General features: G+C 57.3%; 1 protein-coding gene and 1 pseudogene across 1 annotated transcript in view; one reads left to right on the top strand and one right to left on the bottom strand.

The window, feature by feature from the left end:
- The window catches only part of LOC136570728 (uncharacterized), a 2,607,743-nt pseudogene that overhangs the window by 2,169,673 nt on the left and 417,127 nt on the right, over positions 1 to 20,943 (top strand).
- Positions 1 to 20,943, bottom strand: part of LOC136570729 (uncharacterized) — a 2,347,277-nt gene that overhangs the window by 2,021,452 nt on the left and 304,882 nt on the right. Inside the window, 2 exon segments of the mRNA XM_066571173.1 lie at positions 14,936 to 14,940; positions 20,305 to 20,686. Of these exon segments, the coding sequence (XP_066427270.1) occupies positions 14,936 to 14,940; positions 20,305 to 20,686 (387 nt within the window).

Here is a 20,943-nt window from a genome sequence, read left to right as displayed (position 1 = left end):
GGGCCAGCAGCAGCAGCCCCGTGCCCCGGCCAAGGCGCCGGCCCCAGGGGCTGGCCCTGGGTGCAGGGGGACAATGCAGGCCCGGGTGCGGCGCTTGTGGCCCGGCCCTGGCCCGGCCCAGCCCCGCCACGTGCGCACTCACCGCTTGCCCAGGCTGTGCTGGGCCAGCGTTACCTGCGGGGGCCTTTTCCAGCTGCCCCCATTGTGACACGCTGCCCCTGGTGTCACAGGGGTCAGAGGCATCACAGCCGGGCCAGCCCCGCCCTTGGTGCCCGGCCCAGCTCAGGGGCTCCCAGTGGGCCCAGCAATGAAAGCCTCGGCAGGCAGCAAGTGCAGCCCCGCTGGGAGGGGATGGGCCCCAGGGGCTCCCTTCACAAAGCAGGCAGAAGTCCCCACTGATAAGTTTCCAAAGGGAAAAGATTATAATCCATAATGTTGAGTAGGATACATATTATCAACGATGAAAACACCTGAGGTGCTTTTCCTAATGGGACTTGTTCTTCTGTGAGTGGGGTTGGGTGATGGTTGCTCAGTTTTTCTTGCTTGACTCTTCCCTGATCCAGTCCATCCAAGACTTCTGTGAAACCTTCCCATTATCAGACAGCAGAAATGAAGAACTGCAGTGAAATCACTTCTAGTTCCCTTCAGATCAAGAAGGTGCAGGGGGATGGTTCTGGCAGAGAATTTGAGCTGCTCTGGACAGAGTCGCACTGCTGTGTTAGCAGGGACTGGCTGCTTGTGTTTTCCTTTGGATGAACAGAATCATCCTTGTGTCCCCCGTGACCACATGGAGCTCACACCAGCAGTGCCTCTTGCCTGTTCCCTGCCCAGCCAGACCTTCCAGGCCAGCTGAAATGCCCAGCGTGGCCTTTGAGCACAAAGGGATTGCAGAGCCAAAAGCATCTGTGTAGCCACCATGGTGTTCAGCGGCTGCTGCTCGGGGAAGGGCACTGAGAGGAGGCCACTGCTGCTCTTGTCAGAGCGCTGCTGTGCAGGGATGTCCCTCGCCCTGCTCAGTCCCACATCTGCCCATCTTTTGGCCTGCTCTGAGCTCAGGTGGATGCCATCTGCTCCCAACAGACCCAGCTGCTCCACGGGAGATGCACAGGCATGGAATCCAAAACCTTGAGTATCCCCTGAGTAGCCAGGCATTCAGCTGTTCAGTTTGTCACGGCCCACATCAGGGGTTAGAACAAGATGGTTTTTCAGATTCCTTGTGACCCGAACCATTCCAGGATTCTAGGATTTCTCCATGACTGACTTTGGTCCCCTCAAAAGACCTCCTCTCTCCTCTCTCCCCTCCACCTGTGGAGAACGCATTCTGATGCTGCTGCTGCTGTTGGGACAGGTTGGTGGATACTCTTCCTGCCATCCCATGGGTGTAAGCATGACTCCTCTCTGAAGTCTTTGTCCCTGAATCAGTGCCTTCAAAGAACAGTTATCTCCCCTCCTTCCTTTTCCATTCAGCACTTGAGCAGACACAGCATTTCTCATCGTTTTCCACAGAACAGTACAGGTGCCAGTTCCCATCTTGTGGAGCCCTCTGCCATAAATCAGCCTGACAGGTTTATTCTCTACGTAATGGGAAATGATGACAAATGCAGCTGCATAATCACGTTAGTAACTCACCATAATGACTGCTTCTGGGGTGATTTATGGGTTTTGTCACATGTGAGCTTTCAGAACTTTAGAGGTTACATTTTTCACACTTTTTTGTTGGAATCTCAGTTTATCAGACTTTACTGCAGCACTAATCACTTGCAGTACAACCCTGGACTTCACAAATGTATCACATCAGTGTGAAAAAGGCAGAGAAAACAAGAACTGTTGTGAATTAATGAGCCGGGTAACACATGTCTCACAACAGCGATGAAACAACCTGTGTTCTTCTTCAAGCCGCAACAGAAAGTCCCAAAGTCTGGTTGTTTAATTTTTTTTTTTTTTTTCACAGAACACAAGCAGCAGCAAAGAACTGAAACAACACAGCCAGGCTTGAAACCTGAAAGATCTGCAAGGCTGAGTCTATCCTAGTTAATGGTGAAATGATGTGTGACTCTGTCCTAGATGTTCAAATGAAGAAGATTGATTCACAGTTATAAATATGGCTTCTAAGCAAAACACTGGGATTATATAGGAGAAATGCACGTGTCATGAAACAACCAAGAAATCAGAGAGACAGTTCCAAGCTCTATAGTGAAGGTCTGGGAAATGTTCAGATTTACCATCTGTGGAGTTTGGTGCAGGATAAACTGGAACAAAAGGCCATCATTACCCAAATTGATTTCCTTTGGGCTGGTCTGTTGGTTTTTTGGTTTGTTTTTTGGGTTTGTTGTTTTGTTTTGTTTTGTTTTTTGTCAGTTAATGTTTTATAATACTCCAAGAAATATGTTGAAAAGGTCAGCATGATCCATCAGACACAAGCAGGGGGGCTGGGGTAGATGCAACATGTTCCTTGCACTGGAGGGTAGACAGAGGCAAGATCTGGTTTGGGGTCAATCACACCTGGATCAGGGAGGTGGCTGAAACCTGGGCTGGCCAAAGCCTTAGAATCACAAAATATCCTGGGTTGGAAAAGACCGCCAAGGATCACCAAGTCCAACTCCTGGCCCTGCAGAGGACACCTCCCCAAGAATCCCACACTGTGCCTTGGCATGTGCTGGTGGGCAGGAGCACACAGCTGGCCGTGGCTTTGGGTGCATGGGTAAGATGAGATGGTGAGGAGCATCCCTGCTCCCTGAGCTCCTGGAGAGCTGCAGACACTGATCACTGGTAAGGACAGCACCAGGGCCATGGCCTGGGGCTGGTGATCTGGTGTCTCCTTCCTGCTGCTGCTTTCTGCTACAGATAACAGCCTGGTACCAAGGTCTTGTTGCTGAGGTGATAAACGGCTGGTGAGATTCCCTCCCTGCTCTTGTCTGCACAAGTTCTTATGCTCAGCACCAGGAAGGATTGGGCCAGAATGGAGGCATTTGGGGTCTCAGGGCTGAGGCTGAGACAGACAGGCAGGCAGAGCAGCTCCTCCTGGCTGATGCAAACATTAGCCCTGTGCTGGCCAGGCCAGTGATCCATAGCTATGGGTCCACAGTTATGGTGGTGGTGGGTATTCACTGGGAGAAGAGGAGGTGTAAAATGAAGCTTCTGAAGCTGCTTGGGATCCTGGAAGCTGCTCAGACCCCACTTGACCACAGTGGTTGTTTGGCCAGCTGAAGTGATGGAATTTATTGGGCTGTGCAAGGACAGTTTTCTGTGCAAACATGAAGGACTTTCAGGGGGGATGAAATACGGCCTCACAGTAGAAACAGCTGGGTTGAACACTCTTTATTCCACCTATGAATCTTTCCTTTTAAGAGCAACAGATTCCACCATTCATTAAACCAGAACTTCTTGTTGTTGTTGTTGTTGTTGATGTTGTTGTTGTTATTTTGAGGAACAAAAATGACCTTTCTTGTTTATTTTATTAGCATTTTAAAATCTTTCTTGTTTATTTTATGAGCATTTTAAATCATCTGGTCACCCACTGCATGCGTGAAACATGAGATGTTACCAAAGTGTAGCTCACTTCAGACAGGGAGTGCTGACAGTTGGCAGATCTGTACAGGTGTCCTCATCCTGGGTGCATTGGATGTTATCCCATCCAAGCAGGCAGTTTAACACAAGCAGCTATTTCACTGAGCTTAATTAACAACAGAAATAAAAACTATATCTTTATAGCAAAGTTACTTTGACATCTACCATCACTCAGCGAGAGGTTTATTGTTATGGACACATAACATTGGCTTTTTGCAGAGATTAAAATGGATTTTCTATCTGTGGTGTTAAAGTAACTTTGTTATTGTCTTGGTTTGAAAAGCCAGGTGTCTGCTAAGGAAGGCAGGAGCCTCCCCTGGAATGGAAAATGTAAACCCCTCCCTCTGAATTGTTATAATTTTGAAATTAAGGAGCTTTCAGGCAAAGATATGGGAATAGAAATAACAGTTCTTTTATAGGAAAAATTAAAAATATAAATGCAGTAGTACAAACGAAAAAAAACCCCACTGACAGAGTCAGAACAGGACGTGACACCCTGTGGGTCAGGGTGCTGGCAGCAGTCCCATTCAGTGGTGGCTGCAGCCCTCCTGCAGTGCCAGGTGTGGCTCTGTTGGAGCAGGGATCCTGGAGAAGGGTGGAGTTTTCCTCTGAAGGTCCAGGGCTGCTGTAGACGGGCCTGGGAATCTTCCTTCCTCTTGGAATCCAGAAGGAAAAGGCTGATCCTCTGGGAATCCAGTGGAGAAGAAAGACAGCTGCTCCTCTGGAATCCAATGGGAAAAGGCTGATCCTCTGGGAATCCCGTGGAGAAGAAAGACAGCTGCTCCTCTGGGAATCCAGGAGGAAAAGGCTGATCCTCTGGGAATCCCGTGGAGAAGAAAGACAGCTGCTCCTCTGGGAATCCAGGAGGAAAAGGCTGCCTACAGTGTTCCAAATCTCAGATTCTATCCAGGTAGGAATGCTTGGCTCCTCCCCCTGGGCAGAGCATCTCCCAATGGGATGATGTCATTTAATCAGCCATGCAGTGACACTCAGTGGCACATTACCAGAAGATAATTAATAATTAATGGCCTATTAATGGAACACACCTCCCCAGAGGGAGGATTGGTTGTGGAAGAGAGAAACTGCCCAATGAACAGAACATAACTGCCCCACCACTGACAGATGGCAAACAGAACACACACTTATCTTGCAGTCCAGGACCTGTCCCCACTGGCTGCCCCCATTCTCCAGAGTTCATGGTGTCCAGGGAGGCTGCAGCTGCCGGTGCCGGGAACAAACGAGACGGGTCTGGGTTTCAGAAAGCTCCAGAATCCATTTCTGACCCATGAAAGACAGGGCAAAGGCAGGGCCATGGGGCTTTATAGGGTATCCCAGGGCTGGAGTGTGGGTTTGGGTCGGGGGAGGAGTTCTTAGCAACACAAGAAGGGTGAGACCAAATTCCTGCCTCTTAGACACAGGGGCACCCCACACAGAATGTGTCCCCAAATCCTTAATTCCCCCTCAAACACCTCTGAAACGGTGGGACTTGAGACATCTTTGATCACTTTCATTCTCTAATAACACTGATGCTGTTAGTTCCAGAGTGCCCAGGATCCGCCTGGCAAGTCAGCTCTGGCAGGAAGAAGGCGGCTGCCAGGGGGCTGCTTGTGGCCTCTGACAGCCCCATTGCTCAGGGCTTGCCAGCGCCCCAGCCCCTCAGGCCCTGCCCCAGTGCGGCCAAGCTGCCCGGCAGCAGCGCCGCAGCCCCACAGCAGCTCCAGAGCAGCCCCATGCAGAGGCACCCGGGAGCCCTCAGCAAGGCAGCCAGCAGCAGACGGGCAGGAGGGCACGGATGGCGCTTCCTGCCTGGCACAGGGCTTGTGGCCGTCTCCAGGCAGCGCTCTGGCAGGGATCCCCGCAGCTCCGGCCCCTGCCCAGCCGCTCTGTGGGCAGCACAAAGGCTTCAGCAGAACCACCAAAGGCCAAGGGCCTTCTGGCCATTTCCCCTTGCCCACTGCACGCCTGGGCAGCTGGCTGAGCACAAGCACCCTTTATCCCTTCTTCCCCTAGGCCCTGCACACCCTGGGCAGCAAAAGAAAGATCCTGGCAGTCTGTGTATTAGAACACAGTCTATATTTACATGGTAAAGGAAAAAAAAAAAAAAGAAAAGAACATTCTTGAAGTAAAAGAAAATTCCTCCTGACTCAGGTGGCCCCAGCAAAAAGAGCTTCTGGGATCAGCTCTCCACAGAGCTGCGGCAGGGCAGGCAGCCGAGCAGTGACAGACGAGGCCGTCTCTTCCATGCCCTGCGCAGGTGATTTCGGAGCCACTGGAAGCTGGAGATGGGAGCCCGCTCTCCTGACTTGAGGATGCAGAGGGTTTGAATTGCCAGGCTTCCGACGGCAAGGCTGATATCATTTGTTTTGTCTTCAAGGGCTGCAAGAGAGAGCAACAGAGCCACGGTCAGAGCCGGATGTGCGGGGAGCCGAGGAGACCCCCCAGCAAGGGCCATGCCAGGCGGCTCTTGCCATGGCCAGGATGGAGCAGGGAGCAAGGCGATCAGGCCGAAGCTGCGGGCCAGCAATGGCCCCCGTGGCCCTGAAAGCTCAGTGTGCTCTGGCCACGGGAGCAGAGCCCTCCGCAGCCGGGGCAGGGCTTGCAGCTCCCCCCCGGCAGCCCCCGCTGCCAGCCCGCTGCCCTCACTCACCAGTGCAGATCAGCTGCAGCTCTCGCTGCTGCCCCCTCAGGCGCCGCCCGGCCATGCCTGTGAACACAGAGCCTGTCACGGCGGCAGCGGCACAGATCCCTGCCGGCGGCGCTGCCGGCGCTGTGGCCACACGGGCTGCTGGCCCGGCAGGGCTCAGCCCGGCCCTTGGCGCACGCTGCCGCCCCAGGGCACGGCTGCCAGAGGGCGGCAGCAGCAATGCCCAGCCCAGGCGGGGCTCCACGGCGCCCGGGCCCGGCTGGCGCTGCCGGGGCAGCAGGCGGGGCCGGGGCCGAGCTGCGGCGGGCCGGGCCGGGGAGGGGGCGCGGGCTCGTGGCTCACCCATGAAGCTGATGGCCGCCTCTCGCAGGGGCTCCTGTGGGCTCTGCAGGTAGCGCAGGGCCCGGCGCAGGTGCTCGGCCGCTCGGCTCCTGTCCTCTGCCAGCTGCAGAGAGCGGCAGGAGGGAAGGCTTGGCGCGGGCTCAGCCCCTGGGCCGGGCGCTGCCTGCGCCCAGCCCCGGCCTCCCCTGCCCGCACAGCCCTGAGGCGCGGCCAGCAGCCACCGGCCAAGGGCTCCCGAGGGGAGGGGGCAGCGGGCCGGCTGCTGCCCGGGGAGCCGCGGTGCCGCCCCGCAGCCCCGCCGGGCCGGGGCTCCACGGGCACCCGGCTCGGGCCCTCGGGAGCCTGGAGAGGAGCCCGCGCGGCCTCTGGCTGCCGCAGCGGGCAGGGGCACAGCTGCCCGGCCCACACACTGAGCGCCGCCCTCAGGGGCCTTCTCCAGCCTGAGCCTGGGCCTTGCAGGCCCTCCTTACCAGGCACTCGCTGAACTTGCACAGTTGCTGCTCCTTCACCAGCTTCTTGAGATCCCTCCTCTTCATCAACTTGACCGCACAAAGCAGCGCTTCCTGAGAAGCCTGGAGAGCAGCAGGGACGCCAAGATGGCCCCACAGCCCAGGGCACGGCACCCGCGTCCCCTGCCATGGCCTGCAGGAGGCTGCGATCCAGCAGGCGCAGGGCAGGAGGCAGCCGAGCCCCCTGCCAGGGGAACAGCAGCAGCCCACGAGTCCTCACCTCTGCCACACGCTGATTCTCATCATGGCAGTGGAAGAAGAGTGCTAGCAGGCTCTGTTGCACAGGGCTTTCCAAAGGGTTTTCTCTCTCTTCCAAATACTCCATCATGTCTCGGAAGAGTTTGATGGAGAGCAGCTGGACCTGGCTATTATCCTGTAGGAAAAAAAAAGGAAAAAATACCTCAGCATTGGCTCCTGCAGCCCCCCTGGGCACAGGGCTGGAAATGCACAGGGCACACAGTTTCCAGGCAGCAGCCAGCGGCTGTGGCTGGGGGCACAGAGCCTTACGTGGTCAAAGTGTGGCAGGAGCGCCTCAGCCAGCTGCAGGGCAATGGGGGTTGACATCAGAATGTGTGATTTGTGCAGGAATAGAAAGCTGAGTGTGATGAGGGTCATGCCAGCTATCTCTGCATCATTGTCGCACAGTAGGTCCATGAGGCATTGGGTCAGGCTGCACATTCTTTCAGCCTGTGCGGAACACAAGTCTGTGAAAGGCCATCCTGCTGCTGCAGGGCCCAGAGGCCAAAGGCCTGTCCCGAAGCACGCGGGCAGCTGAAGTGGGAGGCAGGAGAGCTGGGAGCAGCTGCTCCAGCGCCCCAAGCCCAGGCCAGGCCAAGTGACTGCGTTCCCAGCGCAGCTTCAGCCACCGCCCCCTTCTCACCATTGAGGGATCATCAATGAGCTCCAGCAGGGCCCTGAGCGCCAGGCGACGCCTCTCCCTGCACTCGCTCTGCAGGTACCTTGAAGAGACCTTCACAACACTGGCACCACATTCACTGGCATCCAGGCACTCGAGGAGCTGAAAGGCACAGGCCAGTGATGGGGGAGCCGGCCGGCAGGAGCCCGGAGCCGCACAGGGCTGGGCCCAGGCAGCAGCAGCAGCAGCAGCAGCAGCAGCAGCACAGGGTGCGGGCAGCGTCCCAGGCGGCTGCGGCTCCCAGAGGGCAGAGAGCTGGGAGGCAGCTCAGCCAGGCAGCGCTGCACACCCGGCTCACCTCCACAAGGAACGCCAGGGCGGGCAGATCCCAGTGTGGCTCCTGTGTGCTGAGCAGCCAGAGGAGGTGGTGTGCAATACTGGAACCCAACCCAAAACAAGCATGGCGCATCTCCCTAGGAGGGTGAAAAAGGGACCAGGAACCTGAGCAAATCTCTCCAAGGACAGGCTCGCAGAGCCTGCTGGTCTTTCACCACCATCCTGCAAGGGGACCTGGGCCCTTTAGGAGGTGTTTCCTCCTGTGCTCTCTCCCCTCCCAGCCTTTTCCAGTCTGCTTGGGCCGTCCCTCGGTGACAAGGCCCTGTGACCCAGGGCCACGAGGACTGTGTGGGACAGCCCGGGCACAGGGCACAAATGCTGGGAGCAATGGGGAGAAGGGGAGTCTCACCTGGCCAGCAGACCCACGGCATAGTGGCGGGTGTCAGCACAGAGCAGCGTGTCCCAGCCACGCTTGCATTCCACTGACACCACCACCTCCTTGTACTGCTTTCGGCAGAGCAGGGACTTCAGGGTCTGCACTGCAAACCTGTGTGCACAGCAAAGGCCAGGTCACCCTGGCAGCACTGGCTCCTTGGCAGGCCACGTGGCAGGGACAGGAGGACTGGCATGGAGCACCTGTTGGGGCTGGTGGCAAGGCCGTGCTCTTGCAGGCATTCCTTCCAGAAGGCATCGACCTCCTGTGGCATCTCTTCTGTGCTGAAGAACACTTGGAAGAGCAGATGCACAAATAGCTGGGGGAAATACGACGTCACTACACGTGGCACATGGGGCTCCTGGAGCATCTTCCACATCACCACGGTTGCCTGCAAGGGACAAAGGCCCTCGAGACAGCGCTCAGTGCCCAGGTGTCCCTGGGGCAGGGCCCGAGCAGGGCAGGGAGAGGCTCAGAGAGACCTTGGCAGCGGGAGCACGGGGCCTGGTGGGCCTGAGGCTGCCCCTGGGCCAGGTTTGGGCCAGCGCCTGAGGCAGGGAGATGCAGTGGGGGAAGGAGGATGGAGAGCTGCTGGAGAGGCGGCCTTGTGGCCAGCAAAGGCCACTTGCAGAAACTCACAGCCAGGCCAAAGACACCCGTTTTGTCCCCATCGGAGGTGCACGTGCTGCGCTCTGGCCAGCTGCCCAGCACATCCAGGAGGATCAGCAGCACTGGCTCTGCAGTCCTGGACGAGCACATGATGGTCTTCCACATGGAGATGGCAGCTCTGAGGGGTTAGAGCTCTGTCTCAGGGGGGTCTCAGACACAGCACCGTGGCTTGGGCATCCCTAGGGGCCTGGGCTGACCGCCGGCTCTGCCTGTGCCCACTGGGCCTGGCCAGCAGCAGCCAGGCAGCCCAGCCCTGTGGGGACAGGCCCCTGAGGGGCGGCAAGGGAGCATGGCAGCAGGCTCGGGGGCTGACGTGCCAGGGCTGGGAAAGGCAGCAGCCAGAGGGCCCTGGAACTCTCTGTTGCTCAGACGCCTGGGCCAGGCGGTACAGGGTGATGGGCTGGGGAGGCCTGAGCCCTCTGGGCAGGTGGGCCCCATACCTGTCACAGGACGGGGCCACACGCAGGAGCGTCACCACTGCCTCACCCGGGTGTGCTCTGGTGAGATTCAGCAGGGCCTCGTCCAGCCTGTGCTGGGCAGAATCATTGGCCAGGAGCCATGGGTGAATGGACCTCACCATGGCTGGCACCTGGAGAAGGCACGGGGAGACTTGGAAAGCTGCCAGAGGGAGCCATGTCCCCAGGGTCCCCGGAGAAGTGCTTCCCTTGCCAGCGCACTGCCATGGCCTCAAAGGCTCCCAGGGACCAGCAGGCGTGGCTGGGGAAGCCACGGGACTCATGGGGGAATTGAAGCCTGGCCCCAGGCTGCTCACTTGTTCTGGCCTGGCAACACCCTTCTCCAGGAGCAAATCCAGCAGGGCGGCACTGGTCTCATGACTGAGGAGCTCTGAGTGAGCTCTGAGCCCAGTGCCCATGGTGCTGGTCTCTTCCTGCCCAATGCTCCGGATAAAGTCGCAGACGAGCTGTAGGAGAAGGGCAAGAAGCCGGGGATGTTGCATGGAGTGCTGCACACACGGTGCTGGGCTGAGCAGGGACAGCAGGCCCAGCCCAGGTGGGGGTGGCTGCAGGTACCTGCGCTGTTCTGCGGAAGCGGCCACGGCTGGATTCCTGCTCTTGTGTGCGCTCCAGGGCTGCATCTGGCAAAGAGCGAGCGCAGCCAGAGCTGAGGGGCTGTGGGAGAGGCCGGAGAACAGAGCCCAGCCCTGCGCTGCCCAGGCAGGGAGAGCCCCAGGATGCCCCAGGGGATGGAGCACGGCCACTGCGGGGTGTCTGCCCGGCCCCTCTTCCCTCCTGTCCATGGGCATTTCCCCAGGGGATGGCATGGCATGGCATGGCATGGCATGGCATGGCATGGCATGGCATGGCATGGCATGGCATGGCATGGCATGGCATGGCATGGCGCCAATTGGCACAGGCTCCAGCCCTGCAGGCCAGCTCTGCCACTCACCCTCCTGCGGTGGATGGAACGGCACCACCTCTTCTGTCTCCTGTGCTGGGGCAGCTCCAGGGCCTTCTTCTTCCTCCTCCTCCTCCTCCACCCGGGCCAGCTTGGGCACTCTCGGGGGTCTCTGCTCCATGGCTGTGCCTGGAGCTACTTGCAGGAGAGATGCCTTGGGAAAGCTCCGGGGCACCAAGTCCTACGCTCTGCCCTTGAGGGCAGCTGCAGAATAGAAGCCTCAGGAAGGCCACGGGTCAGCGAGTCCTGTGCTCTGGCCTCGAGCTCAGCTGCAGGAACAGCGCCGCGGAGAAGCTCCGGGTCAGACGGGAGCGAGTGCGCTGTGCAGGGGCTCCTCACGGCACCGCTCTGTCCCCTTGTGCCCCGTTGCGTGTTGCCAGCAGCCGGGCAAGCTTCTATTTCCCACATGTCACAAAGGGGCCTTGGACACCGGCTTCCGTTCCATGGCACGGTGACCGGGCTGCAGCGTGCCACCCAGGGCCCTTGCACACACTGCCTTCTGCCCCGGGGCTGCCCCCGGCCCAGCCAAAGTGGCCCAGCTTGGAAGGAATCCCTGGCCCCAGGTGTCTGAGACAGCCCGCACAGGATCTTTAGGAAGGGCTCAGAGCATCAGCAAACACTGCCCGGCTCTGCGGGCTCAGTCCTATCCCCATATCTTTCCCTGAGAGCATCTGAATTTCTAAATGAGAATCATTTGAAGGGAGGGGATTGACATTTTCCATTTCAGAGAAGGCTTCTGCCTTCCTTAGCAGACACCTCTCTTTTCAAACCAAGACAATTGTTTATCATCTTGCAGATCCGCACTTGCTGGGCAGCCCCGTTTTACACCCAGGGCCTGGAGAACCATTGCCAGCAACTGGGAAAATCCTAGCTGCTCCATCCTCCCAGAGATGAGGTCTCCAAATTTGCCCCGAAAGTGGCTCCAGCTTGTAGAGTCCAAAAAGAGCAAGTCCCAGTGATTTGATGATAATTTTAGCCCAGAAAGCCCTGCAGCTGATGGCACACTTGACAATCAGCAGGGGACACAGCTAGGCCAAAGCCCAGAGCTCTGCCGGGAGCCTTTCTCCTCAAATACCCTTCAAACAAACCTCCATGCAAGTCAGTTGGGAAAGTTTCTTCAAATGATCCATTTCTGGCGCCACAGAACTGCACAGGGTTCTGTGAAAGATTCTAAAGCAGCTGCTCTGGAGTCCAAGAGCCAGCACTAAGAGTCCTTGACACCTATTTGTAGCTAAATCCCACTTTGGGCAATTTGAAGGAGTTTGGAAGGAGCTAGAGAGCGGACCTCTGAGTTTTTCAGATGATGCCATTGCTTTTTCTTCTCTTCTACATAGACAGGAAGGGTGAGTTTGGCTCCCATCTGCACCGCATGGCTCACAGGGCTGCAAGACTTGTAGTTACAAGAGCTTTGAAGGATTTCTTGGTCAAGAAGACACGGCCAACAAGGATATTTATGTTTTGGAGCCAATCCCTCAAGATTTTGTCTTACGGACTCATGCTCTCGGGGTCTCTCGCTGGTCAGAGTGAGCCCGAGATAAGTTCCAAAGTCTCTTTTCCCAGCCCGGTGCTCAAAGAAGGAGTCAGAGCTCTTCATTTCTGGCTCTCAAGGTTGTTTCTTCTATCTTATCTATAAAATTCTTTCTCCTGTCCTGCCAAGGTCTGCTCAGCAAGACAGTCTAAGGCACTCTGCCTGCCCCAGGGCGGTGTTATCTTTTTATCCTAAAAACTACCTGTACGATATTTACAATGACTTTCCAATACCTATCACCTATGTTAGACAGTGAGCTTCTACTCTAAACCAAACTGAAAGTGCCACCATCACAGCAGAAGATGGAGGCCAAGAAGAAGGAGAAAGGCTGGACACGCCCAGATTCCACCATCTTGCCCCCTGAAGCCCCATTCTAGAAACCCCAACAATCTATTTTTCACCCTGGGATAAATTCACTGTCATTCTACTGAAACTGTCATGGCTCGCAATTCTTCATATAAGGTTGTTTTTTCCAAGGGCTAAATCAAAGGCACAGGGGTCTTGGGCTCTGTGCTAGGGTCTCTGAGCGCCCTGGGCAGGGGCTCGAGTCCTCCAGGGCAGCCAGAGGAATTTCCTGGGTTCTGACAAGTAGCCCTGTTGTAGTCCCTGCGTACAAGAGTTTACTTGATCCCTTTGATGCCATAGAGCACCAAGAACTTGAACCTTGCTGGAGTCCAGCCCTGCCTGACTGTCATGGAGAAGAGGGAAAAGATGAAGAACCTGGGCGGTGGTTGAGCCCAATTGGCATTTTTCCATTTCTGATTTCCTCCCAGCTCTTGCAGCAGGGCAACAACCCCATCACTGCAAAGCACTTCCTTTTGCAAGGCACACACTGACCTTGGTGGAAGCTCAGGGCTCTTGAAGGGGCTGCTGCAGTTGGCAACAGGAGCTGTTGTTGACTTTTTCACGTTGCTTAACCCCCCCTGCCAAATGCCATCAAGCGGTTGAGGAAGGACAAAAAAGATTACCCTGGAGGAAGGGAGGCCAAGAGCTTGGAAAAGGAGGAAAGAAACGCTCCGATGATGACAATGACAAAAAACCCAATTTATTTCTGACAGCAAATGAACACCGGCCGCTCTCCAGCCCTCCCAGCCTGGCAGGCCGAGCGGTGCCGTTCCCATGGCATGAGGTGCTGGCAGCCTGCGGAGAGAAACCAGAGAGCCACGGTCAGTGGCAGCAGGCTCCTGTCCCCCTGCCCTGCCATGGCCTGTGCCTGGGCCAGGCTGCTGGCTGTGCTCAGAGCCCAAACCTCCCGACCCATTCTCTGTTTTTAGAGAAGGGCAGCGGGGCAGGCCACGTTCCACCTCCTCTGCTTAATCCCGGCACAGCAACCTCCTCAGCAGCTGCAAGAGCGGGATGCCCGTGTGCCCGCTGCCCCCTGCCCGGAGCCCTTCTGCCAGCCGAGCTGTGGAGCCGGGTGCCCACCTCTGGAGAGCTGCTGCCAGGAGAGGAGCCGATCCCAAACCAGGTCCTTGTCCTTCTGGAAGGGGCTGTCCCTGCAGACCGTGGCCCCTGGGGCAGTGCTGGCACTGGACGAGCTCCACGGACACTGCAGGCACTTCCCCGTCCGGTCCAGGCACCAGGTGTAATCCTCCTGGGAAAAACAAAGAACAATTGCACGAAAGTCAATTCAAAACAAGACCTGGAAACAAGAAAAAGCACAAAGCCTGTCACCGTTTCATGGGCCTGAGGAGGGTCTGACCACTCCATGTGAGAATTAAACCTGTCCACGGGTGGGGAAAATCCCCACCTTTCCCACCCATAAATGCACCCCTTCCTCAAGGGCGTGCAGAGCAGACCAGCTGGGGCACGGCTTCGGAACCCGTCCCCCTCTGCCGCCCCCATCCACATGGATGGATGCTTTTGTCAGGCTGGCTGCCCCCGCCTCAGCCCGTGCCAGGCTGGCTGGCAGAAGCTGTCAGCAAGGCCAGGAGCCAGCTCCCCATCCACAACATCCATCCCCTGTCCTGCCAAAAAGCAGCTCGGCGGCCAGCGGAAAAATTAATATTCCCCAGCGCCGCCGAGCGGGGAACCTCCGGAGCGTGGCCAGGCCGAGCCCTGCTGTGCCTTGGAGCACCAGCATCCCCCGCCCCTGCGCCGGCTGGGGACTCATCTTGATTCCATCGGGGCGCAGAGCGTGTCCTCCAGGCAGGGGCCGCAGCCAAAGCCAATCGGCTCTGCCCCGCCAGCGGCCAGCTCCAGGATGGTGTTCCCAGCTCCACGTCGTGCTCCAGAAGAACGCGCCAGCTGTGCCCCGGCTTGCAGGGACATCACAATGCCTGAGCTGCAGGGGGATGTTTCCCCTGTCCCAGTCCGTGGCACCTTCACCACACTGCCACCACTTCTCCAATGGGACGGGCAGCACGGAGCCGCTCCCTCCACAGCTCGCGGGGACCAGCGGAAGCAGCATCTCCTCGGCTGCGCTCTCTCCTCAGCGCCGCGGCCGCAGGGAAATGCTCCGGGGTTTTCTTCCAGCGCCACGAGACGCGTGCCGCTGCTGCTGGCTGGGCTCCTGGATCCTACTGTGCACAGGGAGGCATCTCTGCTGTCTCCTGGGCCAGGCAGGGCTCCTGCAGCCAAGAATGCTCAAAAAGGTCCTCCAGAGCTGGCCTGTCTGTGGGCTCCATGCATAAACACCACCTGATGAGGTGTTGGCACTCTGCGGAGAGAAACCAGAAACTGCCGCTCAGCGGGACAAGGCTCCTGTCCATGCTCTCCCACATTCCACAGTGCCCAGGCCACACCAGGAGTGCTCAGAGCTGCAGCCAAAAGTTTCCTATCGATCCTCTCTTGCGGAGGACACCAGCACAGAGGCACAGGTGCCACCTCCTCCAGCTAAGCCCAGGAGATCCACCTCCTCACCAGCTGCAAGAGCAGGACGCTTATGTGCCAGCTGCCCCTCCCAACCCCGTTCTTCCCCTCATGCCTTGAAGGAGCATCCCCACCTTGAGACACCCAGGGTGGGAAGAAGAGCTGGCCCCAGACAATGTCCTCGTTGCTGTGGAAAGGAAGGTGCCCTCAGAGCAGCTCATAGAGCAGGATGCCCAGGAACCAGATGGTGGCTGGCTGGCCATGGTAGCAGCCAAAGAGGATCCACTCCGGTGGGCTGTACTCCGGCGTTCCTATGGGACACGGGCGCAGCTCATCAGGCCCATGCTGCTCCTTCCCTCCCAGCCAGCTCCCGTTCCACAACAGCCAGCCCCTGCCCTGCCACAAAGCAACTTGGCTGCAGCTGGCTGAAGATAGATTCCCCCTCCTTCCTTCCCTCCCTCCTTCCTTCCCTCCCTCTTCCCCCTCTGCCAGCCAAGGGGGGAACTCCGCTGCCCGGCTGGGCCCTGGCTTTGGGCTCACCGGACATCCGGGTGTAGAACGTGTCCTGGAGGATCGTGCCGCAGCCGAAGTCGATGAGCTTCGCCTCGCCCGTGGCCAGGTCGACGAGGTCGTTCTCGGCCTTAATGTGGCGGTGCAGGACGCCGTGGCTGCTGCAGTGCCCCATGGCCCCCAGCACCTGGCGGAACAGCCCCCGCACCACGGGCTCCGTCAGGAACCGCCGCTCGTGCAGGAAGTACCAGAGGTGCTGACAACACTGAGGACGCTCCATGAGCAGCGCGAAGCCCTTGGGCACCTCGAACCAGTCCAGGAGCCGCACGACGCCGGGGAAGCCAGGCCGCGACACCTTCCACAGCAGCGCCAGCTCCAGGGCCACAAGGGCGCCCTTGCGCTGCGGGGGGACCGCGATGCCGTCAGCGGGGCCGATGCTGCGCCGCGCCTCAGGCAGTCCCTGCCCGGCCCCGCCGCGGCTCGCCATGGCCCGGCCCGGGGCGCTGCGCGGCCCCCGCTCACTCCACGATCGCTGCCCTCGCAGCGTTCCGGCTGCCGCCCTGCCAGGCCTCGCCTCAGCCCCGCCCGGCACGCCCCGCCGGCTCCTCCCGCTGGCCCCGCTCACTCCCCAGCCGCGCCCACTCCGAGATGCGCTCCCGGGACACTCGCTTGATGGCCGCCTGCGAGCCAAGGCCAGCGGCGGGCTGAGCTCGTCACCTGCCGCCCGCCGCCGCCCTCCGAGCCGGCCCTGTCTCTTCCCAGGGCGCCGTCGGCATGGCAGGGACCGGAGTAAACGCTGCCGCAGCCGCTGCTGCCCAGCAGCGGGCCCTGCCACTAGAGCTGCTCTAGGGGAGGCCTCTCCGCCCGTGCGGGCGGCACGGCGCTGCCACTCTTCTGCCCGGGGCACCCGCCCGCCCGGCGCGCTGCTGCTTGCCGAGCTGCCCCGGGCTGCGGCGGCTCGGGGCCGGCGGCCGAGCTGGCGAGCGGCGGAGCTCGGAGCGGGGCAGCTGCCGGCCACGCTGTCAGCCACGGGGCGGGAGCCGGGCGGCAGCGGGGCGGCTGCGGGCGGAACCGCGGCAGGGGCTTCGTTCAGGGCCGGGGCCTCGGCCGGGGCTGGGCCAGAGCCAGCGCCAGGCGCAGCCAAAAGCCCGCACTGCTCCGCCAGCACCAGAGCGAGCGGCTCTTCCAGCGGCGCCACAGCCAGGACGGAGAGAGCCCGGCCGAGGCAGAACCACGGCGGGCCGGGCAGGGGCGGGCACGGGGCGGCCCCGCCGAGGGGCGCCTTGCGGGACGCGGCATCAGCCAGGCTGGGAGAGGCGGAACACGGACGGCACAGCAAGGGACGGGAATAGCGTGAGTGTGAGAGGGAGAAGGGGATGTCGAGCGAGTGGGAAGTCGAGTGTAAAACCGATCGAGAGAAGCGCTGCTGCTGCTGCTGCTGCAGAGCTGCCGGAGCTCGCGGCCGTTCCTCCGTTGGCCCCGCGAACCCAACGGAGGAGCCTCTGCGCGCCCCAAGGAACGAAAGAGAGAAACAAACAAATCACACCCCAAAGTCATTCCTATTAGAGAAGTAACCAAAGAAAACAATGTAGCAATAAAGAAGACTGTTGGCTTCTGGCTTCTTTCTTCTTTGCATGAGACCAAGCATTTCATGGGGAACAATTGCCTCTTCTGACAATTTTGCCAGAGTGGACAGGAGCAGAGCATTTACTTTTCAAGTAGAAAAGAGAAATCGTGTCAGTAATGTCATCTCTGTCTCTGTTGACACAGTTGCAGGCTGTCAAAAGACATGGTCTGCAGTGTGGAACTTGGGGCCAAGTTTCTTTTTCTGCCAGAGGATGAGGAGGGGAAGTATCCCAGAATCATGGAGTCGTGGCTTGGTTTGGCTTGGAAGGGATCTGGAAAATCCCATGGCTGCAACCCCCCTGCTGTGGCTGGGGACCCCTTGCACTGGACCGGCTTGTCTAGAGCTCCATGCAGCCTGGCCTTGAACACTGTCAGGGACGGGACATGCCCACCTTCTCTGGGCAACCTGTTCCAGGAGAGTCTTTTTTCTGATCCCTTACCTAAACCTAATCTCTCTCCATTTGGATCCATGCTCCCTTGTCCTGTCCTTGCCTGCCCTCGTACAAAGTCCCTGTCCAGCTTTCTTGTGTGTTGCCCTCAGGTACTGGAAGGCCACAGCTGGATCAAGGCTGGGTCTCTTTCCTAGGCTGAAGAAGCCGAGCTATGTCAGCCTTTCCTTGCAGGAGAGGAGCTGCAGCCCTGGCACCATCTGGGTGTCCCTGCTGGGCCCCTGCTGCAGCGTGTCCACGTCCTTGCCGTCCGTGCCGGGGAGCCCGGCAGAGGCGGAGGCAGCGCTGCAGGTGCAGGGTCAGCGGCGAGGAGGAGACCCGGCCCTGGCAGCGGCTCCGGGAGCAGCGATTGGCGCTGGGCCGCCCGCACTGCAGAGAGCCGGGGCCCTTGTGCCGGCCCTTGTGCCCAGGGCTCCTTTCCCCGCCGCCCGCCCGCCCGCCCGCTCGGGGGAAATGCCCCCTGTGCCGCCCCTCAGGGCCGCCCCTCGCCGCTGCCCCGGGGCTCCCGGCGCCGCCTGGAGGGGCCCAGGCCTTGGCCTCACCCTGCTCAGCCCGAGGCCTGGAAAAGCAGATTCAAACACCCACCCAGAAAGTGCCCCAGGATGCCAAGGTCAATCTTTTGTCACCAGCACGGCTTTGCTATCAGAGTCTGGACGGGAGTAGAAAATCACCAGGGGAAAAGAGCATGAACAAGTTCTGCCTTGGCACTACCTCAAGCTGTGGGGTACCAGTTGTTGGTTTCACTGGCTCTGGATTGAAGGCACTTGAGACAGTAATTCATGTTCAGACTCAAGTGTTTATTATTTCTTATCAGTAAAACAGCCTCATTACTGGGAGTTCAGCAGCTTTTCATTAGAAGGCACAAAATGGCCAACAATCTCTTGTTCCAAGGTCTTTTAAGACTAAACTATCCAATTAAGAACTGACACCTAGATTATTTTCCCTTTTAACCTAATAACTGATCCCAAAGAGCCTGCAATGTGGAATTTCTGCCCAATTACAAAAAGCCACCCAAACCCATGAAGAAGAAGGAAGAAGCATGAAGAAGAAACCCAGGACAAAACACTGGGCCCTCCATTTTGCTTCCATCCACAACATACTAAAAATCCCAAAACCTCAATTTCAAAGAGTCAGAATGGACCAAAGCCCAAAAACTGGAGGTGATAAGAATGGACTAAAACCACAACCAAGGAATCTGCATCGCCCTGAAATACCTTTCCCCTTACATCAGCCTGGTGCATATTCATAGAGCCTCCTGCATATCCATAAACTACTTTACATATTCCAGGAATGATTTTACATGGCCCCTCCCTGGGTCTGCCTTTTCACAGCATTTGTGTTCTTGGCTGTGGTTTTGGCTCCTTCTCTTTATCACCTCCAGGTTTTGGGCCTTGCTGCACTCTGCCTTCAGACGGGGAGTGCTGATAGTTGGCAGATCTGTACAGGTGTCCTCATCCCGTGTGCATTGGATGTTATCCCACCCAAGCAGGCAGTTTAACACAAGCAGCCTTTTCACAAACTTAATTAACGACAGAAATAAAAACTATAGAACAAAGTTACTTTCAGAAACAGTCCCAGCCCATATTTGATCCCAGTCCAGTTGATCTCAGTCTGTGTGGTCTTGATCCATTTGGTCCCAGCCTGTGCAGCCCCAAATCCAAAGGATCCAAGCCCATATTTGATCCCAGCCCATATTTGATCCCAGTCTGTGGGGTCCTGCACACACTCCCAGGGTCTGGAATTCCAGTTCCCAGCCAGGAAAAAATGTTCCTGCCCTTGAACTTCCTTCCTATCCCCTCAACAAATTGCAATAAAATTATAAACAAAGAAATAATAATTGAAATTAAATAAATTATAATAAAAAAATCTCAACTCTTCTTTACAATACTCCAACTATGATTTAACTCAAACCAAAAATAACTATTACTATAATATTACCAATGCATATAAATAAACAAATCATATATCAAGAAATACCTTTTGAAAATTTTAACTCGATGACTAATGTACTTTAGATAAAAAAATCTAAAGAAACAAACAAGCAATCTAACACCTCTTAGTTAAACAATTCATATTACAAATATACTAAACACAAAACCAAACACCACTATAATTTCTCAGACATTTCAACCAAACAATTAAACTTTAATAACATCCTTAAGTACTCTTGAAAAATTAAAATTATTTTCAAAAGATTAATTGTGTGTGGGTGGTTTTATTTCAATATTGGTTTTTGGATTGTTTGGGTTAGATGATTTAAAAAATGGGATTTTTATAGGAATTGAATCAGCTGAGAAGGTGGCACTCTGCAAACAGAACTGACTGAAAATGAACGGGACAGAAATCAGTAACTCAGAAAGTTTTATTTGTTATCAAATACATCCCACCCACCCAGCCCCACACAATCCCCATCCCATTGCTCCAAATTGGGATCCCACTTCTCCCAATCTCCTTCCAACCCCATCTCACCCTGGTGGCTGCGGAATGGATTGAGTTTGGCATGGGAATGAGGTTTTTTGAGGAGGGAACAAGGAATTTGAGGTAGGATTGAGCCGATAGTGCTGGAGGAGGTGGGAGCTGGTCTGAAACCTCTTCCTGCATTTATCACACTCGTAGGGCCTCTCCCCAGTGTGGATGCGCCGGTGCGTGACGAGGATGGAGTTCCGCCTGAATCCCTTCCCACAGTCGGGGCATTGGAAGGGCCTCTCCTCTGTGTGACTCTGATAGTGCCGGACAAGATGGGAGCTGGTCTGAAATCTCTTCCCACACTCAGAACACTCATAGGGCTTCTCCCCTGTGTGGATCCTCTGGTGCCTGATCAGGTTGGAGCTCTGGCTGAAGCTCTTCCCACACTCCCCACACTCATGGGGCTTCTCCCCTGTGTGGGTCCTCTGGTGCACAGTCAGGTCGTACTTCCACCTGAAGCTCTTCCCACACTCCACGCACGTGTGGGGCTTCTCCCCATCATGGAGCTGCTCATGGAGCACCAGCTCCGAGCTCTGGCTCCATCTCCGGCCGCCTTCCCGGCCCAGGCTGGCTCTTTCCCCCTCACATCCCCGCCATCTGCGTTTGCAGCCCCTCCTCGTGCGGCATCTCCGGGCCTTTTCCTCCCCGTTGGCTTCCTGCGCCGTGGAGCCGCTCAAAACGGCCTCTGCCACCAGGTTCTGCCGCGGGCATTTGTCCTCCCTGCTCTCCATGCTCAGCTCCTGCTCTGGGCGAGGAAGGACAAGGACAGCATGGGATTTGC

This window comes from Molothrus aeneus, unplaced genomic scaffold, assembly GCF_037042795.1.
Source record: "Molothrus aeneus isolate 106 unplaced genomic scaffold, BPBGC_Maene_1.0 scaffold_36, whole genome shotgun sequence".
NCBI classification, from domain to species: Eukaryota; Metazoa; Chordata; class Aves; order Passeriformes; family Icteridae; genus Molothrus; species Molothrus aeneus.
The sequence above is the reverse complement of the archived record's forward strand: the minus strand, read 5'-3'. Positions and strand labels throughout refer to the sequence as shown.